The sequence below is a fragment of the Chrysemys picta genome, chromosome 14 (genome assembly GCF_011386835.1).
Source record: "Chrysemys picta bellii isolate R12L10 chromosome 14, ASM1138683v2, whole genome shotgun sequence".
In the NCBI taxonomy this organism is placed as follows: domain Eukaryota; kingdom Metazoa; phylum Chordata; order Testudines; family Emydidae; genus Chrysemys; species Chrysemys picta.
The window spans coordinates 36,410,914-36,425,878 of NC_088804.1; the positions used below are offsets into that span (position 1 = coordinate 36,410,914).

Sequence of the window (14,965 nt, forward strand, 5' to 3'; positions counted from 1 at the left end):
ATTGTTTTCATTATTTAAAATTTCTGCATCATTTCCTTTTTCTCTAATTAAGCTGAAACAAGATCGGTCATTTTGATTCTCTCTCTCTCTCTCTCCAAATTCCAGCTTTAATTAAGATTCCCTTAGTGTTCCTAGTATAATCCCAATAATCAGGGGTTCATGAGTTCTCTGGTTTAAAGTCATGCTAGGTTGGAAGTTGGTGTACCTGTTTCAGCAAATTAGTTACCCTAATTTTCCCTTATATTTGCAATGGTTTCAATTTCAGAACATTTTTTCTGTTAGACAGAACAGGTGTAGCTGAAAATGAATCCAGCAATTCAGCCCTCTAATCTTCATCACAGGAGGGAAGAGTCTAATGAAAGCTGGAAGCGTGGAATGGCAGGCTCTAATACTGATTGATCAATACAAAACAATTCTGTACCATGTCACACTGAAATGGGACCATCAAGGACCGTTGCACTATGGGGGAGGGGATAAAATGGGGCCCAGCCACTCCTTCCCTCAGCACCCTCCTTGACCTAGAACAGACCTCCCACACTCTGGGGGCACTACATGGTTGTGCCCATGTTCTACCCCCACCCCAGTCATGTGGCCTTGGAAGAAAACTGCAGAGAGAAGCCAGCCAGAGACTGCAGCCAATAGGGACAGATGCAGCCAAGGCAGAGACATTCAGAGAGCTTTCTAGTTTTGACTGGATTTTCTGTGCCCTGCACTGATTGGCTGCTTGTTCCAACCTTCTTTCTCCTTCACTTTGGTTTCACTCTACATCTGCCCCGCTTACCCTCTTCTCTTTCCTTTTTTGTTCATTTAGCTTATCCCCTCCAAAGTAAGCCCATCAAATAAATAAAATTAAATTAAAATTAAAAAACCATGGACTAGCATGCCTTTTGCTGCCATCACATTTTCACTCTGCTTGCATGTTATACCCCTTCTCCTCCCCTATGCCTTTCTTGCCTGTTTAGATTGTAAGCTCCCTGGGGCAGGGACTACCCACTACAGCACCCAGCACACCGTGGCCTCATTCTTGGATGGCCCTTAGACACCGCTGTAATAAACGTGGTTCATAATAATACCAACACCAATTAAAATGAAGTGAGGTACATTGAGCCATGCGGGCTTATGGTATTTTGGTGGGAGGAGACCAACACATCTAGAAGACATGTATCTTTGAAAAACCACGGCAGAGCATATTCAGTAGCTAGTCTCCATACTGTTTTTATTATCAGCAATGAGGCTTCAATGGTATCACTACAATCACTATGTCAAGGGAAGTGACATAGTGATTGTATGTGAATTTTTCTGAACTACTTGTAAGCAGGTACCAGCACACCACCAGTGGTCTGATCCCATGAGGGGACAAGTGTCCTGATTAGCATCTCACACGATCAGGCACCAAATGCTTCTTTTTATGCACAGAACAGGTTGACAGTACCAGTACACACTCCCTGCAGTACTGTATCCATAGGCCTCCGTCCCAAATTGCAAGGACTCTCTGCTCTGTCTTTCCTTGCCTTTGTGGTCTTATTTCTTGTGCTTAACACTATGTGGCCCTTGTCTACACAGGGAAGTTGTACTAGGATAACCTAAAGGTGTGAATTTAGACGGATACAGTCAGTGCTTAATTTGTAATGAAAGAGGTGCCAGGACTCAAGCAATTTTTGTACATTCGTACCTGATGCAGCGAGCCCAGAGGTGCCACAGCTATGAACTGCCAAGCCTAGAGGTGCCGGGGCTCAGCCCTGGCAAGTCCTGGCGCACATTAAGCACTGGTTATAGTGACATCAGTGTAAACTCCTGTTTTCACACTTTTATTCTAGGCTGAGTGGCATTTTTTGATTAAGTCAATTTGGAATAGGTTTAAATTAATCCAGAATAAGGGTCCACATGGGTTTACACTACACCAGTGCAAGTTTTGGTATTGACAAGCCCTTTGGCCCAGATCCTCAAAGCTATTTAGGCTCCTAAATTCCACAGATTTCAAGGGAAGTGAGGAGCCTATACACCTTTGAGGATCTGGGCCTTAGAGACTATTGGGCTTTAGAGACTAAGATGGTGCAGCTCCATTGTAGTCAATGGAAATACACTGATTTATACCACCGGATCTGGGCCTATAACTCCTTTTTTATCAGTGACTCTTTGCACAGCAGTGTATAGTGCCACTACCCAGACAGCATAATCATCAAAATAGTGCTTCGTTTTATTTATTTACTGGAGGAATATAATGAACACAGCAATCATGTCATCTCTATTTTTGACATCCTAACCAAGCCGGTGATGCATAAGGCAAGTTGGCACAAACCTTTATTGGGTTTGCTCAGTGTAATGGTCTCATGCATGACTTACAGCTCTTGGCCAAAATGGGTTGTAAGTTAGCCCAGAAGTTGGTGTAAGTGGGGGTAACTTGCCTCAATTTGGCATTTCTCCTGGAACCAAACCCACCTGTTAAAATGAGTGCAACATCCATTGCTGTCCATAGGAGCTGAACTTTCATGCCAGGAGTTACTTGGTCCCTCAGAAAAATAATGGGAATGATGTAACCATAAATTAATGGAGGGGCAGGGGCTGCTTTCTTCCACCTCATTCATTGTCTTGCTGCACCGTCCTCCTCTTCAGACCCTTTTGCATGTGTGCAGCATCTCACTTCTGCTGGAGCAAGTAGGGAACAAAGCACCCGCATTCCAAAGCGCGACAACCTAGACAGTGTGGCAACATTAACTTATTCTAGTGCCATGAAATACCGTTACCCATGCAAACACACCTAGCTGTCTCTCATAGTGGGAAATACCCGTTATTTCTTAACGTGACCCATTATTTCTTAACATGAGTTTTATCGTTCAATTTTCCAGGCAGCTTGGCTCCACCTCCCTGGACCTCTGCTCTCGCTAAATTGTCCAGGTGGCCCCTCTCAGGGCCTCTACCCCTCCTGTGTGCCAAAGAAAGGGTTCGTTGGCTGAGCTGCTGTGCTGGTATATTTTAAAAGTGCAGTACATAAAACAAAGGCATCATAGTTTCACCTCTACACCCCACTACTGAGACAGAATCAAGGCAAGTTACATTACTTTGACGCTTAGGCCCATTTTCTGCTCAACTTCCACCACTGTTTTTGTCACCACTAAAATGGAGTTCAATTCCCTCCATGGGAGTTGCATCACTTAGGGAGGTTGTGTGTTCTTGTGTGGGTCCCCAATAGGTGGCAGTCCATACATCACTCCAAATGTACTATTTATAAGATGCAAATAATGTAAAGCAGGACACAAGACACAAATTGCATATACTGAGCCATCACAAAGGCCTTTATAAAGAAGGCCACAAGAGTTTCATGAAACAGTATAAAGTTGCTGCCTTTTCTGTGGTGTAGGTAATTTCTTGTATTTGTCTACAACAGCATCCCACAAAACATGCCTCCCTGCAGACCATTTTGCTCTAGGCATTTTGCAAAATTACACAGATCTGTTATCTACTTATTTTCAGACATTTTCCATTCATAAAACTATGACACAACTTTGCTCTGTTGCTGTTCTTTGAGTTCTTCCATCAAGACAAGTTTGTTTATTACTACTGCAATGATAGTAGCAAAAAGAAGCAATCCACATTAAGGACTGTGTGTCTGTAAAGTGTTGTTAGGTTAAATTCAAGCCATTTTCATAGTATGTTTTTTTTTTTTTAAATTGACCATCAGCAACTGTGTTTAAAAACATTTTTTGTGAATCTGTGACTAATACATGTCAAAATCAATTTACGCCCTTCCTCCTCCCCCTTAAAATAAATCTGTACCTGGGCTGATAGAGGACCTGTAAAACGCCCAGATTCAGCAATATGTTCTCCAAAACAACCAGCTATGGTTTACAAATTGAGTTTGCAATGGAAAGCCTTAGAGAAGCATTAACCCTCTCTGGGTTAATGGTTCCAACCCAGTTCATTAGGATAGCGACTAAAAGTCATTACCCAGCCCATCGCTCTCACTGAAATGAGTTTGTAGACTCCATCCAGTATAGCATGGGCAGCTGTTTAGAGCAAATACCCCATTAATACAATCACTGTTCGTTAGCTCCCTTGCACCAGACAACCCACATTTTGTCTGCTTTGTGCCACAGCAGCTGTAAAGGTACTTTAGCGAGCTTCCTGTGACTTCCCCCTCTTTCGGGGAATCCTTCCATGGCGTGGGGTTGGTATAGTGCAGGGGTCGGCCACGTTTGGCAGGCGGCTCGCCAGGGTAAGCACCCTAGCGGGCCGGGCCAATTTATTTACCTGCTGACGCGGCAGGTTTGGCCGATCTCGGCCCCCACTGGCCGCAGTTCGCCGTCCCGGGCCAATGGGGGCGGCAGGAAATGGCGCAGGTGAGGGATGTGCTGGCCACTGCTTCCCGCTGCCCCCATCGGCCCGGGACGGCTAACCGCGGCCGGGGGGGGCCACGATTAGCCGAACCTGCTGTGTCAGCAGGCAAATAAACTGGCCTGGCCCGCTAGGGTGCTTACCCTGGCGAGCCGTGTGCCAAACGTTGCCGACCCCTGGTATAGTAGTATAAAGGACAAGGCCAGAATGCTGTTCTGCAACTATGGGCCTTTGGGCCAGGGGATAGAATGCAGGCTTCAACTAATGCCCAGCTGCCTGAAGTCTGCTCTGATTTCCACTTGGGAATAGCCTGGTGCCAGAATTTGAGGAAATACAGACTAATGCTACTTTTCTTCTCCCTTTCTGCCCTTCCTCTACCCACATATGCCTTTCTCTGGCCCTGGCTAGGCAACAGGATCTGGCCCCTTCACAGAGAAGCCATGGATTGTGTGTAGAGACTACACTACCAACTAATTGAATTTAGCCCTATGGTGCCTTGGTGTTATTCTCTAGATGGTATTGTGGCCGAGGGTTCAGCATGTGTTTAAATCTTCGGCCCAATGAGAGTTTTATAATGATAAAAGGCTATCAGAAAAGGATAGCACATGAAAACTCCTCAGCTTGGGGCCAAAGAAGGAGAAAGCAGCCAGAGTGTTAATTACTTTTCATATTGAGGGGGAGGAGGTCTCAGTCATTTATAGATTTTACAAGAGCATTTTAATGTCAACAGAAAATTGCCTTTATGATGGCTACATAATACATTTTTCTATTTTGAATATTTTCTAGATTATCATTAAAAAGGCATCAGCGTTCAGCAGCTAGCTGAAACTGACAAAAGCAAATGGGAGTCATCCTGCTGAGGCGCTGTACTGCAAATTTACCTTTTACATTCTAAAATAGAACTGTGCCCTGGTCAGTGTCAGATGAACACTGGAAGGAGACCCAAGTTTTGCTGTGTTATACACCATTACCAGCTCCTCTTCGTTACGTGCGTGCTCTTCAGAATAGGCTTCACCAACTCCGCAAACTGGGCGAGGGGAGGCATTATCCCTGCCTTTTGAGCAATGAAGCTGCATTTCAAAAGAATGGAATAAAACCCCTCCAATGACATGTCCATTGCCCCAGTAAATAGTACATATGGTGAGCATTTCCTTTCCACTTTCAGCTTTGTTCATTTTAAAGCAACCAAGCACTGATGGTCATTTTAAGGCCAACAACCAATGAAAGAAAACTTGTGGGAATAAACAGCCAGTGGCAGTAATGAGCAAAGACTTCACCCTCAACAATCCTTTCGCAAAGGTTCTTTTAAAATTGAACTACATTTCTGATGCACAATTAAATGATAGAATATTTAGCCTAATTTGTTAGATTACTGGTGTAACAGATGAAATGAACCAAAAAGCGAACAACTGAAGAAGCGAAATACTTTTGCAGGTGTTTGAGGGCTTGTGGAGAACAGATGTCATATAGAAAATACATCCATATAATGCACCTCCAATGTGATGCTAAAAATCTTTGCTTATAATCTCCCAACAAACGGACCATGGAGGCATTTAAACTCTGTCTAGGTGTGAGAGTCCACACGTTATGAGCCTGATTTAGATCAGCCTGTTGCATCACTCAAAATCTCTGCTGTCTTTAATAGAAGTCTCTTATTTGACTTCCTCAAACCGGAGGCATTTTAGAGAACAAATATAGGGTTTTTCCTTCACAAACAGCTGTATTTATTCATACACAAAACTGAATTGCATCTTAAAAACAGGAGTATACTGATTAAATTGTACTTTCTAAACTTTGGAGATGGGAAAAATAAATACACCTAGCTTCTGATCTCTGTTGAAAACAAAAGCGTCATGTCCTGCAGTAATGTGTTTGCCGAAAATGAGGTTTTCCTAAGTGACTATCTGGCTGTCAGGGTATCAGACTAAGCACTCTTTTGACAGCAGCCATTGAAAGTTCAGCACCCACACAACTTATCTACACATGTTCCCCCTCAGGGCTCCATGTAAAGATAATATTTAATGATGTTACATACAAAACAGGCTGCAGAAATAATAGGGAAAGCACAGAAATGGGAAGGCACTCTTTGCTCATCTTTTCCTTACTCTGGTCACAATTTTATGCTACAACTTTAGACAAGGGCACTTTCCTACCACTACTGGCTATATGGGCAGGTATTATAGATATTAATGCCTGTACTTGCAATGGTGTTTTATTATATCAGTTGCAAGTGCAGGTGCTAGGAAAGCACCATTGAAAATCAGATCCTTATTTAAAATGGGTCTTTTTTGTCATGTTTTTATAGAAAAACAGAAAATGACACACAGTTTTTGTTTTCTTGGTCTTTAATTTTAAAAGGCACCGGTCTACACATAGCATGAAAACAATAAAAGTCATACCAGGTCAGATCATTCATCCATCTAGTCTGGTATCAAAACTATTGTCAAATCAAGGGAACTTTTCATAAAACTTCTACAGTGCACCTATTCGGAAAGGGAGATTTCTTCCTCATCCCAGTAAGTGATCAACTTATTCCCTGGCACTATCCTTTATAAATACTCATAATTCTTATCGTAGCCAGTGTAACTTCAGATGAATAAGTGCCTCTTGGGAATACATGCTTGAAAAATTTCAGGTTCTTAAATTTAAGCTGTTTTTCCTTAGAGAAAATATTTAAACCCCCATTTTTTGCCCCAAGTCTAAAAATGAGGTAATTTTTGAAATTAAAAAAAAAATCTGTTTCAGGCTGAGAACTTGCACACCAAGTTTCAGAAGGATGAAAGTTCAAAATGATCCTGCTAGAACCCCTAGAAAACTGGGGTACTAACACCGAAGGAGCAACTGACTATTCACTATGGCAACACTAATGAGTGCCACTCCAGTGCAAGGTCTGGCTGAATTCATTTAGCAGATTTTTAAACTCTTAAGTCCTTGAGAGTCTTTAAACATGGATAATATCCTCCCTTTAGGCAACACTGACATTTTATACATAGCAAATGCTGAAATTTACTCCAAGAGCCATCGACAGGCAATTTAGACAAGCTGAAGCAATGACGGACTGGAAGGGACTGAGTGCACTCTGCATTGTGAAAATACATCCAGAAGTACCTGTGTTGTCATTCATACCTGATATTAATGGGTTCCAGAGGGACTACTTTTATCCTGGGAAGTCCCAGTCCTGCACCTGTCATGGTCTTCAATAACAGCAGGATTAAGCCCCTGTTTATAATGCCTTTTGGGGTAAGGTGCGGAAGCCTCAACTCCCACTGATTTCTGTAGGGGGGACAGGGGGGTCAAATTTTCAAAAGCGTTCAGTACCCAACTGCTTTTTTTTTTAAGCCATATAAATAAGTGACTAGGTTTTTCAGACCCACTGAGCATCCAGCAGCTCCCACTGATTAATGGGTGCTGAGCAGGTCTGAAAAACCTAGGGAACAGCAGGTCACTCCTAACAGTAACTCTGGTTTGATGTGCTTTTTCCATGTGGGTCCCTCTCACGGTCTTTTAGCTGGCAGTGTCCATTGGGCCCACACATGTGCCCTTCAGGCCTGTGATCCCTCAACTGAGAGCTTAAAGGCAAGTGCAGTCCCAACCACCACAACGGGCTTGTCCACATGAGGAGTTATTCCAAAAGAGCTCTTCCTGTGGACCCTCTGAATCCAAAAGAAGAGTGCCTTATTCCAAATTAGTTTAAAGTAGATTAAGCTAATTTGGAATAAGGCGCTGTTATTATGGAATAAAAATTTCCACAAATGGAGTTAAGCAGGGATAGGTAATCCACTTTAAATTCACACCCCACCTTATTCCACATTAACCTTCACGTGTACACAAGCCCGCCGTTTACTCTCACCCGTTGAGTTGGTACACAGTGGGGTCTGTCTGCTCTCAGGTATTATTAGAAAAAAACAGTCCTCCAGTCCTCACCCCATCAGTGAGGCACCAGTTTTAGAATTAAAGTAACTGTTTTCTTGTCCTGTTGGCCGTTACCTTTACTCTAGGCCACTGACTGACTGACTGGGCAGAGCTGCTTTCCCACCACTGGCCAAACAAAGGACAGTGTCCAGTGGACACTACCGACACCAGGAGATTCCAGAAAGTTTGAGTACTTAATTCCATAAGTGGGAAATGCAGAGGCAAACTGAAGAATTTACTGATCTCTTCTCAAAAGCTCTACAGTGTCTTTTTGGCTCATGTGCAATGAGCCAAGTTATTCAGAGGCAGTGAAAAAGCTATCTTTTGGCATATACTGTATTGCCCTCTGGCATTTTCACAAAAACTACAATTCAAGTTGAGCAAAGAGACTCTTAATTTTCCTTAAAAATTTTGGCAATACAAGATTCCTCCCCCACAAGAAGCTGGTAATAATTTTTTTTTTTACTGGTATCTGATCAAAACCCACAGGTTTGCCTTAATTTGTTGACATAAGAGATACCTGCTGACTAGATGTGATGGCTTTTGGAACCATTCTTAAAAACATAATGAAAGCAGCATGGCATAGGCTAGTTGCCATTGCTAATGTGAAGACCAGCTGCTATGTAAAAATGACTTTGTTCTGAAGGGAATAGTGTGTAGTGCATCCAACCTCTCTGCATCATCACACTCAGAAATCTGCCATCAGCTGAAGCCAGGGAACATTTAATCTCTTTAGCAGATATTTAAAACAGGCCACTCAGTAGGTGAGAAGTTTTTTGTTTAGTGAATACAAATAATTCATTTGATTGTCCTTTCTCCTGGAATGAAATGGTATATCTGGACCCTTAAAGATCCCTTCACCTTTACTTGCATAGGGAAATAGAAATGTTTGTGTAATTCTCTTAGGAATTTGGTCAGGATTTCATCATACATTGAAGTAGCCAAGAATTCTGCACTCCAAATCTGCTGATATCTGATCCACTGAAGTCAGTGATCTTATTTCACTGGAGACACTAACATCAAGTGTGACTGTAACCTGAATATGGTACATTTTGAGAGCGATATCATGTAATGTTTATAGGGCAAGACTTATTTTATTTTAATTTATTGCTTTACAGACCAAACCTGGCTTTTTACTATTAAAAAAAGCTTCTTAAAGTCCAACTTTTAAAATGTCCAATATAGTTTATGGAGATTTAATATATATCCGAAATCTTCATAATTAAGTCCTATAAGCAACAGACTTTCTTCTCTTATTTAGAGCCACTGATTTTACTTATTAAACTGTAAATATGAGCTATAGCAATCTGCAAATACACTGTTGCACATACCTACTGCCTTGAGAAAAAGCCACAGAGATACAAGGTATCTTGTTGCTCGATCAGAGCAATGATTCAGTGTTGGCACTTTGTACAGTAGTACCTTGAAAAACCAAAGAATGGCCAAATCAAGAGGTTTTACCAAAAAATGTCAGGAATAAAGAAGACAAAGACCTTCGTGAAGAAATGCTGCAGATTGCTCTTCAGCTTATATATATCTGAACAAAAAATGGTCTTCGCCCATTGCTTTTATCTAGTTATTTGGGTACAGAGGAGTTCCTCTGTGCTTTTGAAGATGTAGCTTAAACAACAATATTGATCCCGAGAACAACAACAGGGGCAGAGAACAGTCCACACAAGTCACCACTGGCTTGTAACCTTAATGAGATGAGTTTACACAGCCTTTAATACATACTTCCAACTCATTTGAACAAAGTATGGCAATAATTCAACCATACTGTATCAGGCTTTGGGTATGTGGCAGTACAAGTAAAGAAAGTTATAGTAATTTTGGCAGACAATGTAATTTTGCATCCTGCTGTGACTAAGAACAGAGGTCATTGTTTTATTACAAACATTCCCTTTTCAATAAGGACATCCCAAGATATCCTACCCCTTCATTCAAATGAGGAAGGTTCGCTCTTAAAATCTTCTTGTATATTTAAAGTTTGCTATTTTGCTGAAATTGAGACACCAAGGAAAGAACCTGTTCTGAGGCTTTGATGTGCTTTGTCCCAAGGTATCCTGCACTGTTACTGGCTGTGTCCTCTAAGAAATACCGATAATTTACCATCATGCCACATGAAGCAGTGATCCCACGGGGGCTTGTGTCTGCCATCCAATTTATCCGCCACAGCACAGCACCATTCTGAAGGTGAAAGTTTGCTACTGGATTAAGGGCATATCCACGGTGTTTCTCTCCATACAGGTACCAAGCACAGAGTCTCATAAATGGAGAATGCAATGCTTTGACCAATCTTTCCGATCTCACCCATTCGTTGTTAGTTAAGAGCCTCTTTAGCTTTTCAGCAGCAGGGTCACCTGTGATCTCAGAGATTTCTTGGCATTCTGCATCTGTAAATAGTTCATTTCTCCCCTGTTCCTTTGTTTGTGAGGTCAGAAGTCCAATGAGCCACTTGGTGAATCCTGGGATAGGTGACAGACTAGAAAACACTTTGATCTGAGGAAATTCCCCCTGTAGACCAAAAGAAAAAAAAATCACAAATCAAGCATGACAATTGCTTTTTTTAAATGAATGGAAAACTCTGACTCAAGGAACAATTGCTAAATATTCTAAAAACTGTTTAGGACAATTTACTGTCAGTAGGGACAAATGGTTCTGAGAAAAGATTATCTTCTTTAGCCAAAAGGATGATTTAGTTCACAAGCTAATGGTGTGTGCAAATACCATATAAAATCACCTCTGTCAATAACAGATTAGTTTCAAGTAAGTGTTTGCCATTCTGAGAATGTTTTTCCTTTACAGCTGATAATTATAATCTACACAATAAAGCTCAGCTAGGTCTATAGGTATGTGTGTTGTGCCAATCAACATAGCACGGTGTCCATTAACGACCCTCCCCAGAGGAATAAGGTGAAAGAATTTGGCCATTTTATGACTTTCCTGCATTTTTATTATAATTTTCCCTCTTTTGACGTGAAGAAATGTATGGGTAGTGGGGGAGAGGGGGGAAATGAGGCTTAGGCTAAATTTCTATGATCAACTCAGGAGGCTTCTTCCTATTAGATACCAAAGGCAGCGTGTCTTATTTAGATTTTTAGTCTTGATGTCAGTGGCCCTTTTGGATGAATTGGTGCCAATTACTCAAGGATTTTTCTGAATCCAGCGTTTACTGAAGTGTGAGAAGAGATTATGTACCATTGGAAGCTACTTTTCGTACTATCCATGTGAACTGCAAACACTTTAAGATAAAATTTTATGTTGAGAATAACAGAGTTGATCCTATCAATCAACATTTATAGCATCAGTTGAAGCATCTCTTAGGTGCTAACAGACATATGAACAGAAACCATTCCCTTTGGTAATTATGACAAAATTGCATGCTAATTTTGAGGTGTGCTGACATCAGGACTAGATGAAGCCACCAAATTCATTGTCGTTTGGACTTAACGCATCAGGAATTAACTTGGATATCAAGCCTGGTGGGTGAAGGAGGGAGGAAGAAGCCAAATTACAACAACCCAGAGTGCTTTTTAAAATTACTTTTCACACTGAGGGGGAGGAGGTCTCAGACATTTATAGACTTTACAATAACATCTTAATGTCAACATAAAATTGCCTTCACAATACATTTTTCTATTTTGAGTATTTTCTAGATTATCATTAAAAAATCATCTTCATTCAGATGCTATCTTAAACTGACAAATGCTAATGGGAGTCATGCTGCTAAGGCACTGCATAGCAAATTTACCCTGTACATTCTAAAATATAACAGTGCCCTATCAAGGGTCAGACACAAACATTGGAAGAAGAGCCCTTTTAAACTCCTGGATTTCCAAATTTAAGACCCAATCCCCTAAGCCCCTGTGGATGCCCAAAGAAGTGAAAGAGGCTCTGATGGGATACAGTCATATAGAACAGCTTTCAGGACCAGAGCCTAAGAAACCTGAAATATGAAACCACACACAACCCCAAAATGTATGTCTACACAATTTAATATTCTTAAAAACAATATAAATTCTGCAAGAATAAAGGAATCAAATATTTGGTTAAAATACTATGATGGTCACCAAGAGACCAAGATCAAAATACAGTTCTATATCCACTGGTCCTGTTAAAAAATAATTAAACATACTTGATACCCAACATAATATGGGGTCTGATTTTTAAAAATGCAACCATTCAATTGCCCACACCTAATCTGTTTGTCAATTACTTTTAAATACATACAATAGTCAGTATATGTGCAAAGAGCTTTCCAGTCAAAATGTATAAGTGGCTATTTGCGCAAGCCAATACCAAATATGCATGCAAAATGACATGACAGCACCCCCTCAAGGTACTTGGTCTGGCAGGGCAGTCAGTCAGCTGCTCTTGCTTGAGTCCTTATTGGAGTCCCATTCTTGAACTATAAAGTGTTAGTCTAAGTCCTATTGGGGTGTTCAGATTTCCCATTATACCTGGCAGGGTTAGCTGGTCCTGGTTTTCAGAGTGCCTAGATACCCCTTGGGGTCTTAAGTCTCTGAGAGATGGATAGGGAAACCCAGGTGTACCCACGCCACTGGGTTCCAGCTCAGGGCCTTTAAACTTGAGAGGCGGTATCAAGACTCAACAACTCATCTAGCTATGCCCTGAGTTCTTTCCTACCTCCCTTGGTTCCATAGACTTTCCCAGCCTGTAGATCTGGTTGTCCCTTTGCTGGAGTTGTCTCTGGGTGACTTCTCACCAGCTTGGTGGCAGGACCTTCCTTCTCTAGTTTGTTTTCTCCAAGGAAGCGGTCCTGCCCCTTTGCTTCTAAGCTCTTTTATTCTCCCAGCTGCTGTGAAGCTGCTAATCAGCACTGACAGGTGGTTGCTGCATTAACTCCTTTGTCTCCAGTCCACCATGGGGTCCATACACCTCATCACATATACACATCTGTACATATTACAAACTGAATTTGAATGTAACTCAAAAATAGATTTCCCCACACCAAACATTTAGAAGTGTGTCTCCTGCTAAAAAAGTCTTAAACAAACCCACACTTTGGCCTAATGCGACAGATATCCCCTCTGCCAAACATCGCAATCCAGCAACTGAGGTAGTATATTTATTAGTCAGCGGGAAACATAAAGTAAGCTATTCATGATGTTAAAATGTCCTGACCAGTCATCATCTAACATTCTGCAGAAAAGGACCTAGGGGTTAAAGTGGATGAGAAGCTGGATAGGAGTCAACAGTGTGCCCTTGTTGCCAAGAAGCTAGCGGCATTATGGGTTGTATAAGTAGGGGCATTGCCAGCAGACCAAAGAACGTGATCATTCCCCTCTATTTGACATTGGTGAGGCTTCTTCGGGAGTACTGTGTCCAGTTTGGGGCCCCACACTACAAGAAGGATGTGGAAAAATTGTCCAGTGGAGAGTAACAAAAATGATTAGGGGGCTGGAGCACATGACTTATGAGGAGAGGCTGAGGGAATTGGGATTGTTTAGTCTGCAGAAGAGAAGAATGAGAGGGAATTTGATAGCTGCTTTCAACTACCTGAAAGGGGGCTCCAAAGAAGATGGATCTAGACTCTTCTCAGTGGTAGCAGACGACAGAAAAAGGAGTAATGGTCTCAAGTTACAGTGGGGGAGGTTTAGGTTGGATATTAGGAAAAACTTTTTCACTAGCAGGGTGGTGAAGTACTGGAATGGGTTACGTAGGGGTGGTGGTGGAATTTCCTTCCGTAGAGGTTTTTAAGGTCAGGCTTGACAAAGCCCTGGCTGGGATGATTTGGTTGGGGATTGGTCCTGCTTTGAGCAGGGGGTTGGACTAGATAGATGTCCTCCTGAGGTCCCTTCCAACCCTGATATTCTATGATTCTGTGATCTGTTAGATAAAGATCTTATTAGCGAGAACCACAAATGTTCACTCTGTGAAAGTTGAGAAAAATGTCAAATATTTGTTAGCCAAAGGAAGGAAGTATTTGCCTCCTACTTATGTAATGGTGTTGCAGTAGTGCCACCAAACCAATGCCTCAAAAATCATCATATTGGCAACTCTACGATGAAAAAATAAATCAGAGATACCAATACAATCCCTGTAATTCTAATTAATCTTTCCACTAAAGCACTGCAAGACAGCTTAATTCTGCAGATAAACATTTAGTGTATTCTAGAAATTTAACCAAGTTACAGAAATATAGAAAACAATAGAAAACCTTTATACTACTGAACATTGAACAACATTTTTCTTGTAGCTATGGCAACCAGTTTAAAAACACTGGTGAAAAATATAAGTCTACTGTACAATTTACTAAAATACATGACTTACATTGTTTACTAATTGCTACAGTAAAGACTCGTACCATAAAGTGATCTCCCGTGACTGACAGTCCTAGAATCATCTCTCTCTTCCTATCAAATCCCAGCACACAATTCAATTTAAAGCAAAAATGAGATTGCCAAAGAACTCAAGTTACATAGACAATACAATGCAGCACTGGCAGAATGAAAGCTGTGGAGCACTGAGCTGCATCACTCTATGTACACACAATTTAAACTTAGATATGGTATAAATCAGGGGTCGGCAACGTTCGGCACGCGGCTCGCCAGGATAAGCACCCTAGCGGGCCAGCCCAGTTTATTTACCTGCTGACACGGCAGGTTCGGCCGATCGCGGCCCCCACTCGCTGCAGTTCGCTGTCCCGGGCGAACGGGGGCGGCGGGAAGCCGCGGCCAGCACATCCCTCACCCGCGCC

General features: G+C 41.8%; 1 protein-coding gene across 1 annotated transcript in view; it reads right to left on the reverse strand.

Moving 5' to 3' along the window:
• Nucleotides 1-5,026: 5,026 nt before the first annotated feature.
• Nucleotides 5,027-14,965, reverse strand: part of MLYCD (malonyl-CoA decarboxylase) — a 62,105-nt gene continuing 52,166 nt past the window's right edge. Inside the window, exon 5 of the mRNA XM_005292302.5 lies at nt 5,027-10,758. Within this exon, the coding sequence (XP_005292359.2) occupies nt 10,225-10,758 (534 nt within the window). The 3' untranslated portion in view covers nt 5,027-10,224. The remainder of the gene's footprint in view (nt 10,759-14,965) is intronic.